Source organism: Gracilinanus agilis, chromosome 4, assembly GCF_016433145.1.
Source record: "Gracilinanus agilis isolate LMUSP501 chromosome 4, AgileGrace, whole genome shotgun sequence".
Taxonomy (NCBI): domain Eukaryota; kingdom Metazoa; phylum Chordata; class Mammalia; order Didelphimorphia; family Didelphidae; genus Gracilinanus; species Gracilinanus agilis.
In genome coordinates, this window is record NC_058133.1 from 447,428,014 (window position 1) to 447,445,773 (window position 17,760).

The 17,760-nt window shown below is 34.0% G+C and overlaps 1 protein-coding gene across 1 annotated transcript in view; it reads left to right on the forward strand.

Moving 5' to 3' along the window:
* Positions 1–243: 243 nt before the first annotated feature.
* The window catches only part of AGL (amylo-alpha-1, 6-glucosidase, 4-alpha-glucanotransferase), a 74,681-nt gene continuing 57,164 nt past the window's right edge, over positions 244–17,760 (forward strand). The window contains exons 1-4 of the mRNA XM_044672128.1: positions 244–325; positions 11,266–11,476; positions 12,478–12,644; positions 13,153–13,356. Of these exons, the coding sequence (XP_044528063.1) occupies positions 244–325; positions 11,266–11,476; positions 12,478–12,644; positions 13,153–13,356 (664 nt within the window). The remainder of the gene's footprint in view (positions 326–11,265; positions 11,477–12,477; positions 12,645–13,152; positions 13,357–17,760) is intronic.

Consider the following 17,760-nt stretch of genomic DNA (forward strand, 5'->3'; position numbering starts at 1 on the left):
TATTGCTCTGCCCCATAGGCAATAATTTTTGCAAGGATCTTCGGGTCCTCTGTGCAGGAATTGTTGTCTTTAACGTCTGTGTGTCTACTAGGGTTTTTGAAAATATGTAAGTGCAGCCATCAACTCTGCTTAGATTAAGGTAGCCGTGATATTTCCCCATGCTTTAATATTTTTTTTATTTGTTTTGTAGGGACAACTTACTCGTTTTTGAAGTGATTCTCTCCAAATCATTTGGAAGCCAAAATGAGTCACAGTAAGCAGGTTCGAATATTACTTTTAAACGACATGGAAAAGCTAGAAAAGACTCTCTTCAGGCTGGAACAAGGTGGGTAAGAAGTTATTTGCTAAACTGTTTTCTTAATTCTCTATAATTATCAATGAAATGAATAGAATTCCAAAATATCAAATGAACTACACTACTGCATGATATTCTTTGTATTAAATGATTGCTGCTGAGTGTTATAAAGTTACTATTAAAATTATTACAATTTTTTAGTTTGCTTTAAAGAAGGCAAGATCTAGAAGAGCAGTGTAATGTCATTAAACCATTTCATCTGTCTGCATGCCCATACTCATTAACGTTTGTTAAGGGTTACTGAGCACCAAGTGTTCTATTGCTGACCTTAAAAAATGATACTGATGCAAACTAAATGATTCAACTCCTAGCCCATATTTGGGGCTATAAATGTTCATAATTTTATTCAAAGACATTTAATTTTCCCAATTACATAGAATAACAATTTTCAACATATGTTTTCCAAAATTGTAAGATCCAAATTGTCACCCTCCCTCCTCCTCCCTGGGAAATAGTAAACAATTTGATTGAAGCAAAACATATTTCCATATTGGTTATTGTTGTAAGAGAATATATAGTTTTTAAATATTTTTTTCTTTCAGTTCCCCTCTTTTTATCTCTAAAACTAATACGTAAAAGAACAAATCAAACTAATAACATCTTTGGAAGACTCAGAAAGCTAGTTATGGATAAAGTAAAATTTAGTTGCTCTCCTAGTTAAATGACATTCTTTCCCAAATAATATTGGAACTTATATTTGATGCATGATTTTTAAAAATCAAATATTTCTCTGTGAATAATTATATGATTTTATTATCTGGACTGAGGGCCATTTAAAAATATTTTTAGGATGGGTTTTTCCAAAATTTTACAAACTTTTGATACTCTTTGCCAGTTTAACTTCTAAAATTTAAATTTAGTTGAATGAAAAAAATCTGTATCTCTTTATAATTGAACCAATTAGCTGTCAGATATATCTTGAAATTTTGTGAAAGTACACTGAAAGAATTTCAGCTGTTAAATCAGTAGTATTGAATATGTGAATACCCACTGGCCAGATTTTAAGTTGATTTTTTTTCATTCCTTTGCTTAAAAGCTCTTTGGTGGCTCATAATTGCCTAGACCAACTGCCTTAGCCTGTTAGAGGAGTTTGAGAACCCTCTACATTTTGGTACTACTCACTTTCTAGGCTTATCACATGTTACTCCTTTCTGTAAACCTTATGCTATAGCCAAACCGATCTCTTTGCTGTTTCTTACACTTGTCTTCTGCAGTGCTCTGGGTCAATCTTGTAAATACTAATCTTCCCTCATCCTGCCCACACCCCTTGAAATCCTTCCTAGTCTTTAAGAGCCAACTCAAATGTTACCTTCTTCATTTTCCCAGATTTCCTCTAGTCATAAGTGATCCTTCTTCCTCAAATCACTCAGCACTTTGTACCTCTCATGCAGTTATATATCATTTTACATTTTAGTTATATGTATGTGTTCTGTGTTGTATCTATACCTTTAGATTATAAGATCCTTGAGAGTAAGGACCATGTCTTAATTAATCTTTATGTTACACTCAGTAAGTGCTTATTAATTAGCTCCTGATTTGAATTCAGCTTTTGATGGTGTTGAACAACTATCTCCTACTGTAAACCCCTCTCCCTTCAGCTTCTACGACAGCTAGTTTTTCTATTTTCTATCACATCTCTCTTTTTTATTCTTCTCTACCTTTGTCTGGTCTCTGTGATTTGTGCTCCAGTCCTTAAATTAGTCTGTTCAAAGCCATAATATTGCTCCTTTCTTCCAACTTTTCCTATTCCAATCTCACTTGGTTTGCTTTCTAGCTGCTGCCCTCAGTATTATCGTTTTTCAGTCTTCTGGACTAGAAATCTTAAGAGTTCTCTTTGACTTAGCACCTTCATGTAACTAAATCCAGGTAGTATTTCCTTTAGAACAGTGGTTCCCAAACTTTTTTGGCCTACCACCCCCTTTCCAGAAAAAATATTACTTAGTCCCCTGGAAATTATTATTATTTTTTAAATTTTAATAGCAATTAATAGGAAAGATAAATACACCTGTGGCCATCACTGCTTCCCTGGATCACTGCAGCACTCACCAGGGGGCGGTAACGCCCACTTTGGGAATCACTGCTTTAGAATGTCTCTGCTCACTCAAAACATCCTTGTGTGTTACTACAGAAACCTTTCAAGATAGTAAATAGTTCTTTTCCCTTGTCTTTCCAATCAGTCTTACATATACTGCCACAATGATGTTTCTGAAATACTGCTTTTAGTTTGTTCCTTGAATAAGAAATTACAGTGGCTCCTTACTGTTCACTATATAAGTCTAATTTCCTCTGCCTAGATCTTAAGACTCTCAATAATTTGACTTTACCTTCGATATCCAACATGATAATCCATTGTTCTTAAACACATACCCTCCACACCATTCATATTGGCCTGTTTATTGTCCTCTTTTTATTTATCCTCACTTTGCTCATACTGTATTTTCCCATATTTCTATCTATCTTGTTTCTCTGTCTGTCCAGATCCTGTGTATCCTTAAGTAGCTCAAGTTCTACCATTTTTTGTATACCTTTCTTTTTATTGTACTTATTATTACAATATATATTATACTTATTACTAGTTTGGCCTTTTCATTGTTCTATAGTTATTTCTTGTGAATTAACTCTTCTTTCTGGATTGTAACTTCTTTGTATTCCCACAGTAACTATGCTTATCACAATAATAGTCATTTAGTAAAAACTTACTTCTTGACACCAGAAATCAATTAAAATTATTTTTGATGTACTAATTGCTGTAGAATACAGTACTGGTCACAATAGGAGATATTTACTCTCACCTTGTTCTCTATTTGAACAGGGCGTTTTAAGGGAGAGGGAAGCAATTGAGTCACAGACTCATTTTAAGATTTCGTGTACACTCTGAAATAAGGGACTACTATAATGCAAGTTATACCATACTTTATGGAAACATCCCAAAATTGGGTCTAATTGATATTCTACCCTTTTGCCGAATCTGCTCCATACTTCCACTTTAGGGTTTAACTTGTGGTATTCACTTTACTTTCAATAAATTAAATTATAGAATTTCAGACTTTAAAGGTACCATTTAAATCTAACCTGTAATTCAAGAAATAACATAGAATCACAGAATTTGAGACTATCTGACAAATGGCTATCCAACTTGTTTGAAGACCTCCAAGAAGGGAGAATCTTCCATCTCTCATTAGCCTATTCCACCCTTAGTCAGCTTGAATTATTAGGAAGTTTTTCCAATCAATCTTAAATTACAACTTCTGTCTATTACTTCTGATTCTCCCTAATGGGGACAGTTAAGTTTACTCTCTCAATTATAGTACAACCCTTCACATCTTTTTTTAAAAAACCCTTACCTTCCATTTTAGAATCAATACTGTGTATTTTTACCAAGGCAGAAGAGTGGTAAGGGCTAGGCATTGGGGGTTAAGTGACTTGCACAGAATCACACAGTTAGCAAGTGTCTGGGATCAGACTTGAACCCAAGACCTCCAGTCTCTAGGCTTGACTCACAGTCCACTAAGCTGCTTCCTTAAAATCTTCAAGTCAGCTATCATGCTCTACACATTTTTTCTCCACACTAAATTTGCATAATATCTTCAGTGAAATCTCATATGATTTGGCTTCAAGCCCCTTCACCATCCTGTTTGTCTTTCTCTGGACACTTTCTAGATTATCACTGTCCTCCTTAAACCATAGTGCCCACAAATGAACATAGTATTACAGATGACATCTTATCATGAGCAGAGTTATAGTGTAACTACCCCCTCCATTCCTGTAAACTAAGCCTCTACTAATTTAGCAAAGATTAATAAGCTTTATTGGCTGCTGCATCACACTGATAATTCCTCACTAGTTTGTAGACCAGCAAAACCCCAAGATCTTCAAGATCAGCTGCTATGTAACCATCCCAGACCTTTTCCATTTCATACTTTTTTCATACCCAAGTATAAGATTTTAGAAGAACAATTTTTCCTAAGCACCCTCAGTGAGTTATCATCTAGATTCATCCAGGGATGAAGACCTTGCCAAAGGAATCCATTCTATTTTTGGATGATCTTGATTGTTAGGAACTTCATTCTTATATCAAGCTTTTTTCTTTTTACTATAAAACCGTGGCTTCTACTCGTGTATCATAGGATCAAGCAAAGCAGTCTAATCTTTCTTCTACCTTTCAGCCTTTTAATATTTGATGACAGCTATCGTGCCTCATCTAAGCATTATCTTAGCTAAATATCCCTACCTCCTTCAACTAATTCTTATATGGCATGGTTGCAGGGTTCTTGATCCTTTTTTTCTTCCACCTATGGCTTACTAGCTTATCAGTGTTATTCCTAAAATATAGTACCCAAATAAACCCAGTACTTCTGATATGGTATGACAAAGAACAGTACAATGGTACTACTATCACCTCTAGTCCTGGAAGCTTTCTTAGATAGCCTAATCAACTGGTGGTAGTAATTTTCCTTCCTATCAAATGTTTCTTCTAAATTTAATACAAAAATGTAAGTTTCTATAAAATATAAATGCATACTTCTATTTCTGATGAGTTGTTCCTGATGAGTTATTTCCTAATTGCTGTTATATATTTTCTCCTTTTATACCCTTTAAAAATGTTAATTCTTTTAGAGGGATCAAATATGAATATAGACAGAGCACCTTGTTAAACATAAAGCCCTATATAAATGTGAGCTATAATTAATAACTCCTGTCAATCTGGACAGCATAATTCATTAGAAAAAGCACTTACCTTGGAGTCACAATGGCCTGGGTTCAGGTAATGCCTACCTTTATCTGTTATTAGCTATGTGACTTCCAACCTTTCTTTGAGTCTATATTTTACTTTGTGGTAGAGTAGTCCATAGATTGTCACATGAATAATAGTGTTTAATATAACTGGTATAGTAGGAAATACTGACCGTGGAGTCAAGAAAAACCTGGGTTTCAATTTCTTCTTCAGTTTTTCTTAGCTATATGACCATAAGCAATTCACTAAGTTACTCTTTCCTCAGTTACCAAATGAAGGTAACAACCACTTCACAGAGTTTTTGTGAGGATCGAACAAGATAATGTCTATAAAGTGCTTTATGAGACTCAAAGCACAAAATAAATTTAAGTTCTTGTTATTAGCTTAAAATGTTAAAACTAAAAAAGATCCTTCAGGTCACCACTTTTTTATCTGTAAGAAAACTAACAGGGGACAACTGGGTAGCTCAGTGGAGAGCCAGGCCTAGAGAGGGGAGGTCCTAGGTTCAAATCTGGCCTCAGACACTTCCCAGCTGTGTGACCCTGGGCAAGTCACTTAACCCTCATTGCCTAGCCCTTACCACTCTTCTGCCTTGGAACCAGCATGCAGTATTGGTTCCAAGGCAGAAGGTAAGGGTTTAGAAAAAAAAGAAAAAAAAAAGAAAACTAACAACTAAGGTGTATCCCAAGTTACAAGTCAGTGACAAAGTTGAGACTAGAACCTAATTATCTTGACTCATCATTAAGCATTTTCATCAAGAGTAGATTTGTATCTCACATATTTATTAATAAAAAAGAAAAACTTTAATGAAGTAATATAATCAGAAGTTGAGCAGCAAGGTGTTACTATGTATTGAGTGCCATACCTGGAGTCATGAAGACTCATATATGGCAAACCTCTCTAGTATCTTTGCCAAGAAAACCCCAAATTGTTGAACATGACTGAAAAATAACTAAACAACACAATGAACAGTTACATTAATTTGCCCTTTCTTTACCAAATTCCTACTACAATGCTTTAGCAGTCAGCATTTGTTAAACACCATGTGCTAGACACAGTGCTAATCACTGAGAATGCAGAGACAAAAATGAAACTAGCCTTTCCCTCAACGAACTTATATTCTAAGGGGTATAGCAAACATTACTTTAGTTTCTCATAGCTTCTGCCAGCAAACACGCGATTTCATTTAGGTTCTGCTAAATTGTAAAGGCGTCAATTATGAGCTCAACAACAAATTGTTTCTTATTTTGAACTAGTCTTCTTCAGTGTGGAGAAGGCAAAGTTGTGGCTACCATGTGATTCATTTTTGGCCACAAAAATTCGTGAAAATGTAAGATTTAAAGAGTTTCAGATCTGCTTCACTGGAAAGAATACACACATTGATGAAGCAGTGAAAGTGATTACAGAGTCAGCATGACTTCATCATAAACAAGTTATGACAGACTTCATTTCCTTTTTTTTTAAATGAGAATTACTAAATTAGTGGGTAAGGGAAATGCATGCAAACAAATATGGTTTACCTAAATTTTAACTAAACTTTTTATAAAATATCTCATAGAGTCATGGATAATACAATTACATTAAATAATTCAAAACTGTTAATAGTTAATAATTCTAGTTTGTCTCCTGAACTCCAGTCCTATATCATTAATTTCATATTGGACATTTTGAACTTCATATTCCAGAGGCATTTCAAAGTAAAAATGTCCAATCAGAGCTAATTATCTTTTCTCCCAGATCTTCCCCTCTTCAAACTTCTCTATTAGTCTAAAGCAGGGGTCAGCAACCTTTTTGGCTATGAGAGCCATAAACACCACATTTTTTAAAATGTAATTTCGTGAGAGCCCTACAGTGCTCACAGTGTGCGCTCCTGTAACAGCGCCTGAAAAAAAATTGACTTTATGGCTCCTGCAGAAAAAGCCATATCTGGCCCTCAAAAGAGCCAGATATGGCTCAAGAGCCATACGTTGCCAACCCCTTGTCTAAAGGGTATCACTGGCCTCCCATATCACCTAGATTCATAACTTTGGTATCTTTCTGGATTCCTCTCTCATTTAACATTTTCAGTCAGTTGTCAGATTTTGTGATTTCTTTCTATAAAATGTCTCTCAAATATTTCTCTCCCTTCACACAGTCTCCACTCTAGTTCAGGCCTTTATCATCTTTCATCTTGAACACCTTCTAATTAGTCTCTGTACATCTCCCTGCCTCAAATTTCTGCCTACTCTAGTCATTTTTCCAAGTGTGCATGGGATTTTCCTAAAACACATGATCTGAGGATATCACACGCTACTCTAGTGGCTCATAATTTTATGATTTCATATTAATTCATCACTGTTATTTAAAATCACCTATAATGTGATTCCCCTCAACATTTCCAGTATTCTTACATATTGCTACTCTCCATAAACTCTAAAGTATAGCTAACAGAAGTCAACAAGCATTTATTAAGAACTTACTCTGTTCTTAGGACCACGCTTAGCACTGGGTATAGAAAGAAAAGAAAAAATAGTTGCTGCCCTTAAGGAGATAAAATGAAATAAAGGAGGCTAAATGCAAATAAATTACATACAGGATAAACTGGAGATTATCTTAGAGGAAAGACACCAGCTTTGAGAGACACTGGGAAAAACTTTGCAGAAATGGGATTTGAGCTGAGATTGGATTTTTAAAGAAGCCAGAAAAGTCAGAAGATGAGGGTGAAGATGGGCAGTTTTTCATGTATTAAGGACAGCCAGTGAAAATGCTCCATTAGGAATTGAAATTTTTTTTTTCAGGGAATAGCTAGGAGGCCAGTGTTACTGGATCAAAGATGATGTTGAGAAAGAATAAGATGTAAGAAGAATTTTTAAGTAGAAATTAACCCTTAACAGTTGGAGTTTTATCCTTATCTCAATATCCTGAGGGGTAAATGGTATTTGATATATTAACTAGCTTTTGGGGGATTAAAGGTTGGTAATTCTCTTATGAAGAGGAGGCTTGTATCTTCTTTTTTTGTGTGTTTTTGCTATAGCTGCCTTGGTGGAATAAGTAGAAATAGTAGGAGAGGCAGTTTGGGTAAAGTGATAGTTTCATTCTGTTGAAAAATAGTTTTGGCCATTTGAGAGATAACCATCTTCAAGGTATGCAACTCTAGTCTCCATTAAGCTATCTTTCAGGTGTTTCCTTTTCTTAGAGAGAATTAGACCAAATATTTGATAAAATTGATATCCTTGAAGTAATCCTGACAGAACGAAAAATCCCAGAAACAGTAATAATTGGAGACAATCTAAAATTGTGAGAAGTAACAACTCAGTAAAGTTCCTGGTAGTGGGAGTTGTTTGAGATAGATTGACACCTCCTCCTTCACTACTTGTACCAGGATATCTAGCACCATGGTTACACTTCTACCTTTTTGTCTATTTTTGAAAAGTAGGAATAGTAAGAAGTGAGGAACAGAAGATTAACAGATTGATCAAACTCCTACCTGGCTCGCCAGGCTGTTAAGGGTTAATTTTGTAGGAGTTTGACAAAAGTGAGGAGAACAGTTTGATAAAACAGTTTAATTTGAGAAGTACAGATAGAAAAATAGAAAGAAAGAAAGAAAGAGATTATTACTCTAATACCTTATAACTATATCTAAATTCCTAATCCTACCTAAAATTTCTAAAAAACCTTCTCTTACTATCTTTGAGGACAGGTTCTTTTGCCTGGGCAAACCAGGCCTAACTACCTACACTGCCTACCTAGAAATTTATTCACTATGTACCTACCTATCCTAATAACTAAACATTCATCACCTACTAACTCCTTAAATCCGTTTCTCTATGCTGTCAGTAATAAAAACTGCCAACAGTGGCTCTTGACTCAGAGAGACCTAGATTGACCTCCTTTTCTCTCCAGGTCCTGAGGAAAAATCCCCAACTGCCAACTGAATCCTCTCCTTATATATCTCATTTCTTAGGTAACTGGAATCTTCAGCTCTGGCTAACTCACAGAAGCCTGTCAGTTCTCTTCTACTTAGAAATTCTTCTACTCTCTTTCCTATCTCTTAAAGAGACAGAGGGAGAGATTAAGAAAATCCCTTTAACAGATCCTTTGGGGGAACCCATCTCCCCAAAGGATCTTTCAAACAAAACTATCTCATGATAGATGTTATACAAAGATATAAATAATTGGACAACTGATTAGACACACAGGCAGTGAACAAGAGAGGGGAGTAAAGGATTATACCACCAGCCTATGTAACTGGGAAAGTGTTGGTGCCCTTGACAGCACTCTCAGCCCTTTGAAATTTTGTGTCCAATTCAGGCTGGACATTGATAAGCTACAAAAGTTTAGAGGAGGGCAGTCATAATGAAGGGCCTTGAATCTATGCTGTCTGATGGAAAGTTGAAAGAATTGGGCATGTTTAATATGGAGAAAAGAAGATTCAGGAGGGATATCATAAATATCTTTATGTATTTGAAGAGTTGTCATGTGAAGGAGAGATTAGACTTGATTATTTGTTCCTAAAAAGTAGAATCAGGTTCAAAGAACAGAAATTATAAAGTAGTCAATTTAGGTTTGATATAAGAAACAGTTCCTTAAATTTGAGTTGTCCAAAAATGGGTGAGCTGCTTTGATTTCTCTTTCTTGGAGTTCTTTGGATAGAGGCCAAACAACAACTTGTAGGATGTGTTATAGTGGAAATCCCTTTTGTGTATAGTTGGACTAGATTGCTAATTAGATCCCTTCTAATCCAAACTCTGCAATTCTATGAAGTACTCATTAATGGTAATGAAAGGAGAAGAAAATTATCACACATCAAGCATGGTTAAAAATCAAATTTCATAGTACTTTGATATGGAACATTCCAGTTGAAAGAAAACTATAATATTAAACCTTTTTGATTACTAATACTCAAGAGTTCTTTTATCTTTCTTAAATACCTGTCTAGAACTAGAATGTTTATTATGAAATATTAAAGATTCTCTTTACCTGAGCCTACATAATTTTAGGAAGATAAAATTCAAATAAATTTAAGAGATGATAGCTTTGAAATATCTTATTTGTTGTTGACTGAGAGAAACTATAGCTAATTTGAGAGAAATATTCCTAATATAACTATGAGGAATAAGATGGCCTACTGTGGCCTCTGCTAATTTTAGCAGAGTGATTTGTTGACTATGGAGATTGGTGTAGGTAAATTAATTTACTATTTAATAGTTTTACCTACTATATATAAAGCACAGATAACTAGAGTGGTTCTCATAGGAAACTTCAGCTATTTGAATGGCTGTTAACCTTTGTATTCTAACTTCTTTGAACTCATGGATGATCGTAGAAGCATTATTTGTATAAACTGAGCAAGGGACAGGTTATTTAAATATGCTCAGGCAGCTGAACTCTGATACTTGTATTTGTTCAAAATGGTACCTTTTTCTCCAGTGAGAAAAGCATCCTTGTATTGATATAAAGGAAGTTTTACAATCCTCCTGATCACACAAATATTTTACTTGTTTGTTTAAAAATTTTTTTAATTTAATTATTCTAGTAAATTCACGTTTTCCCCTTTATCTTTCATAAATTTAACTCCTTTGGAGATTAACAGATGATAAATTTTGAGCTGAAAAAGGACCATAGAGGCCATTTTATCTCACTACTTTATTTTATATATAAGAATATATGCCTAGAGAGGTTAAATTTCTTTTTCCAAGTTCACCCACAATAAACAAGAAGCAGAGCTGGCCTTTAAACTCAGATCTTTCAAGGTGTTATACAGAGCAAGAGATGTGATATAGGCCCTATGTTTCCAACTAGCTGATCATTAACCATACATAGTTAGATTTTTCTTCTTTGGAAAATTGTGCATATTTCCATTAAATTGAGAGATATAGCTAGTCCATTGATTTTCTTCATATTAATTATTTCCTTTTATGTAAAATAAAATTAACTGTTTCATTGAGCAAATCTAAAAATGCCTAAATAACTTTTGAACTCTCCAAAATAAACTCTGAGGTTTTCTGTAAAGCTGGGTTTAGGGTAGGCATTTCCCTACTTAATATTAGACAAAAAAAATACTCTGTATTTGGACAAAAGCCCATGCCAGAAATAATTGTATTAGTTTAAATTATGTGTGTGTTCTTTAAATATCTGAATTTTATTATTGCTAAAATTTACAATGACTTACTTTAAAAACAACTGACTTTTTCAGGCTTTGAACTACAGTTCCGCTTAGGCCCAACTTTACAAGGGAAGACAGTTACTGTCTACACAAATTATCCACTTCCTGGAGAAGAATTTAGTCGACAAAAATTCCGACCCCTTTCTTGGGAAAATCCAACAGAAAGGGAAGATGATTCTGACAAATATTGTAAACTTAATCTTCAAAAAGCTGGATCATTTCAATATTATTTTAATCAGGAGTAAGTAAAGCCTTGGATATATTAAAAATATGGATTTAAGATTTTTATGCCCTCAAGTTGCCCCCCAAAATAAATAATGGCAATGAGATTTTTTTTTATGCTTTCTATGTCATCTTGTCATGTTGATGAAAGTCATATCATCTAATTTCTAATAAGCAGTAGAGTAGGGGGCAGCAGTGGATTGAGAGCCAGGCCTAGAGACAGGAGGTCCTGGGTTCAAATGTGGATTCATCTACTTCCTAGCTGTGTGACCCTAGGCAAGTCACTTAACCCCCATCTGCCTAGCCCTTACCATTCTTCTGCCTTAGAACTAATACATGGTATCGTATTAAGGCAGAAGGTAAGGGTTTTTTTAAAAAAGCAATAGAGTATTTTCTTCAAAGTATAAAGTGTTACATAGAAAATGTTTACTGAATGTTAGACAAGACATTTAAAATTTTTATATCTTACACTGTCACTTGATAGTGTAAATGATCAAGAAATTTTTTTTTGTGGAAATAGATATTTGGAGGATTATTTTAGTAGTATTTTTTTAGTATAGCTATAAAATGATTTTAATTTTTTCACTCAGCTATAAATTCTGGTTCAATTTGTGAACCTTTCATAGAACTTACCTCATTTAATAGAAAGAAAAAATATATGTGTGTGTAATCAAATTTAAACTTGTATTCTTATATTATGCTTTTTTTAAAAAGATATTATAAAGTACTCTTACTCATTGCTATTAAGCCAGTTATATACACAAAACTGTTATTCAAAATAAGGCCTGACACAGTACAAAATGAGATTAATAACTTTTTTTGGAATTAAAACTTGAATAAATAAAAAAGAAATATAAACTATAATAACTGGGCATAGATTAGGAAACAGAAAAAAGTTTATTTGATGATATGCTTACAATTATATAAGTGTAGGGTTTGATAAAAGAACATTTAAACCTGTTAACTAAAAAAAAGAATATTTAATATAAATTATGTTCTCATCTTTTTTTTTTTTTTTAGAAATGAAAAAAGTGGTGGAGGTTACATAGTTGTGGACCCTATTTTACACATTGGAACCAATAATCAAGAATTACACTTGGATTGTGTTACTCTCCAGACATATCTAGCCAAGTGTTTGGGACCTTTTGATGAATGGGAAAGCAGACTCAGAGTTGCAAAAGAATCAGGTAATAGTAAAAATTTCTTTAAATGTCAATAAAATAACACATATTATTGTTATCTCTTGAGAAAAATAAATGAATTTCAGTTTTGGATACTCAATTTCAGTTCAGATCTTAGTGTATGCTATAAATATTATTAGGTGACAAGTAATAAAAGTAAATCAGCCACTTCTCAGCTGTGTGACCCTGGGCAAGCCACTTGACCCCCCATTGCCCACCCTTACCACTCTTCCACCTATGAGACAATACACCGAAGTACAAGGGTTAAAAAAAAAAAAAGTAAATCATTGTCATTTCCTAAGAATTTACCTTAAAACATTTTTTAAAAGTACCAACCTGAAAGCTGCATCTTATTGATAAATATTTAGTTCTATTTTTAAAATAAATTTTTATATATAAAATATATTCTTATATGTGCTTTAATTATCTACAGGATACATTTAGATTTATATAAGTTTTTATTTTTATTACAAACTTGTTTAATTTCTTCTTAAATTCAAAAAATATTTTTCAGGTTACAACATGATTCATTTTACCCCACTTCAGACTTTGGGGCTATCTAGGTCATGTTATTCATTGGCTAATCAACTGGAACTAAATCCTGACTTTTCTACACCTAACAAGCAGTATACTTGGAGTGATGTTGGACAGCTAGTAGAAAAAATGAAAAAAGAGTGGAGCATTCTTTGCATTACTGATGTTGTCTACAACCATACTGGTATGAATGTCATTAAATTGATTTTAGTGATTTTTACAAATAATTCAAACATTCATTTTATTATTGTGAGAGAACATAGCTCTTGAGGGAGTTTTTTCAGAATTATTATCAGTTATTCAAAATATTGTCTGATTTTCAAAGACGACACTGCCAGTAGTGATTGCAAGCTATAGAGTATAAGAAAGTAATGAGTTTAATTTTTTGAGGGAATTTGAAGGAAGGGAAGAGTTAGTAAGGACGTATTGCTACATTATTTCAATCTGAAATATGATACTTTTCGGCATAGTCTATTGACATTTGTTTTGAACAGGAAATGTATTATGAACAAGCATTACTTAAAGCAGAATATCAATTTTTGTTTACAAGCATGGAGATGCAGTAATTTGAACTCATAGAATCTGTTTACTCATAGGTAAACTGGATGTTTTTGCTATTTTTTATTTCATTATTTTTAAGCATAATATAATTTCCCTCTTTATTTCTTTATGCCTATGTTCTAGAGGTCATAAATACTATACCAGCTTTATTGTTCACCCTAAGCATAGTAGATTTTGCTTTTGCTCCTTATATTAACTCTGTAAATCTTAGTTTCAAGTTTATTTTATTTAAACAACATATTGGATTCTGCCTTTAATTCATTCTGCTTTCTTCTTCCATTTTATGGATGAGTTAATTTCATTCCTTTTCATTGTTATGACTAATTGTATATTTTCCGCTCCCCTATCTCTTATTTTTTCCTCTCTTTGCCCCATATTCCCTTCTTTACAAAGAAGATGGCAAAAGTAGAGTATACTTGCTACTAATGATCTGTTACTGATGCAGGCTATTTCTGTTCCACTGCCCTTCATCTCTGACTTTTGGCTTGCCCCTTTCATGGGTGTTTATTCTTTCTGTCCATATATTTCCTGGTTGATTTTTTTTCTGGGTTCCCTTATAGACCTTGTGGCCAGTTATTTTTTTTCTCTGAATCTTATTTGCACTTGTGTTAATTTTTTTCTTCTGACTTTATCTCTTGGACTGATACATTTCTACATTCAGTCCATAATATTTTTTAAATTTTGTGTGGCATATTCTGTTTGTTTATATATATATAGCCTCACTTTTGGAATTGGTTTTTTGCGTTCAGGACATAATCTGCCTTCTCTCATACTCTTGGTTGATATGATCAGGACATACATGGCCCAGGACACAGTGACTAAGGCGTGGCTCATCATCCTTTAAGAATTCCTGGGTTTTGGTTTAGTTTCTTGGTGGTTCAATCCCCTTCTGTTTCTTTCCTCTTGCACAGACAGAAGCATGGAGTTGATTTGCTTTGACCAATGCACAGACAAAATGTTGTCATTTGTGTTGGTAACAGACTTCCTGCAAGATTCAGGGTGCTTTTATATTGGCTTGCGTGTGGGCTTCCTGAGCACCATGGTCTGGTTTTGTCTCCTGCTTTGAGTCTGGATTTTTTACATACAGTGCCTTCTATATACCTTGTATACCTTATCTTCACTCAGAACCTTCACAGGCTTCTGGAAGTTTTCTTGTATAGTCCTATACTGAATCCAGTGGGGTCAGGGTGGGTAACTAGATGGCAAAATATATAGTCCTGGGCCTGGAGTTAGGAAGACCTGAGTTCAGATGTGACCTCAGACACTTATTAGCTGTGTGACTCTGAGCAAGTCACTCAACCCTGTTGTCCTCAGTCTCCTAATCTGTAAAATGAGCTGGAGAAAAGAATGGCAAAAACTTCAGTATACCTTTGCCAAGAAATCCCCAAATGAGATCACCAACATTTGGATATGGCTGAAACAACTAACCAGCATACTGAATGGAGAAGTTTATAGCCATTTCTCCTTGATTTTCTTTATCATTATCCCTTCTCAAGCATGTTTAGAACTTACTGGGTGTTTATATGGTGGACCTAGATTTTAGGTATCTCATAGCAATTGATGTTGAAAACAGTTTGAAGAAAAAAAAAATTGAGATTCATTGGATAACCTGAAAGTCATGTCCAAAAAGAGAATCTAGACATCATGATTCAAGAAATCTTAAAAGAAAACTGCCCAATTTTCTTATGGCCAGAAAGCCAAGTGGAAATAGAAAGGATCCACTAGTGACTTCCTAAAAAAAAACCAAACCAAAATCAAAATTCCCAGGAACATAAGAGCTAAAATCCATAGCTTCCAGATCAAAGGTAGTGGGCAGAAACACTTTAAGCAGCCAGAAAAAATTCAAATTCTTAGAAGCCACAACCAGGATCACATATGACTTAGCAGTTACCCCTTTAAAGAAGCTTGGAATATGATATTCTAGGAGGCAGAGGATAAATAAGCTTATATCCAAGAATAACTTACCCAGCAAAAGAGAATATAGGAATTAAGAGAAAGGAACTGGGAGTGGAGGGAGGTTAAGGGTGAAGAAAGATGGAAAGGAAGGTTAGGGAAAATATTTCACATAAGAAGATATAAGTAGAAGACTATACAAACACACAGGTGGAGATCAATTAATAACTGAACCTCTCTCATCTGAATTGATCAAAGGAGGGAGGAATACATTTCACTTAACAGGAGAGAGGGAATTAAAGGGAGAAAATAGATTTAAAACAGTTCTAAGCAGAACAAATTCTAAATATATATAAAAATATAGCTCTTTTTGAGGTGGGAAAGAATGGAAATCTGAAAGTGTGTCCCTTACTTAGGGACATGCTGAACAAGTTATGATATATAAATAGAATACTATTGTGTGGTAAGAAATGTGAAGGGGATACTTTTAAGAGAAAGCTGGAAACCAAGAGAACAGCTTATATGACAATATCATTAAAGACAAACAACTTTGCAAGACTTAGAAACTCTGATGAATAATTCTAAGCATGATTGCAGAGTACTAATGATGAAAAATGATCCCTTCTCTTGATACAGAGTTAAATGACAAAGTACAGAATGAAACATAATACATATATGAATACATACATGCAGAATTGTATATTCTTTTGGAAATGGCCAAAGCAGATATTTGTTTTGTTTGACATGTAGCAGGTACTTTGCTTTTATCATTCTCAGTTGTAGAGAAGGTGAATCTTTGAAAAAACAATTTATAATATATTAAAAAAAAATAATTGGCAGATATTAAGCCATTTTCAGTTATCTTTGAAAGATTATTAAAAAAGGGAATATGTACCACAGAACTGGTAAAGGGTACATGTTCTGATTTTCCAGTGAACTTAATTTCAGTTTCTAGCAAAAAAAAAAAAAAAAAGAGGAGGGGGTGATTAATGAATAGAGACAAAAGAAGGGGCAATGACTTCATCAAAAACAAGTTATGTTAGACCAACCTAATTTTTGTTTGTTTTTAGAATGTAAACTAAAAGGAATAAATTATTTTTGTCTTTAAATCCTCAGTACTCAACACAATTCTTTAGCCATAAAAGATGCTTAATCTCGATTGAATGAAATGGAATTAAAATATTAGACTGCTAGATTAAGAATGATGAACATATAATTTACCTAGATTTTATCAAAGCATTTAAAATAATCTCTAATGATATTCTTGTGGACAGAACAAAGGGATGTGTGAGCTAGACAACAATATAGTTTGAAGGGATTCAGGACTGATCATAGACAGATGTAAAGAACCAATTATAGTTTAATATTTACTGGGAAGAACATTTCCATTGCAGTGCCCTAGGGATCTTTGCTTAGCCTTGTGCTAATTAATAGTTTTATCAGTGACTTTATTAAAGGTATATTTGGCAAGTTTATTACAACTGCCAAGAGTAGCTAATACATTGAATGATATAGTAAGGATCCTGAAAAATCTGACTAAACTATTAGGTTAAACCTAGTAAGTTGAATTTTAAAAAAAATTTATATATAATATATCTTTACCTTCTGTCTTAGAATCAATACTGTGTATTAGTTCCAAGGCTGAAGAGTGGTAAGGGTAGGCAATGGGGATCAAGTGACTTGCCTAGGGTCACATAGCTGGGAAGTATCTGAGGTCAAATTTGAATCTAGGACTTCCCATCTCTAGGACTGGCTCTCAATTCACTGAGCTACCCAGCTGGCCCCCAATTAGAGGTATTTCTAAATGGATTGAGCTTCATTATGAGCTAATGGGTTCCCTTTCACTTAGTATCTTCATACATAGGCTTCTTGAATACATGTATTCTTTAGGTGTGTTGCAAAGTAGGTTTGGCTAAACTTATGATTTTTTAATGGAAGAGGTCCTTGGTCAGTCTTGTGCTTTAAGAAGGTTATTTTGGGGTTACTTGAAGAGAGAAGAGATTAGAAGTAGAGAAAGCAAATTAAGATTAATTGTGGCAACCCCTTTATAACACTTGTTGAGAGTGCTGAGAGACTTGTTCTGAGAGTGACTTGTGCTGAGAGTGAATTGTACTCTGTTCTTAACCATATTTGG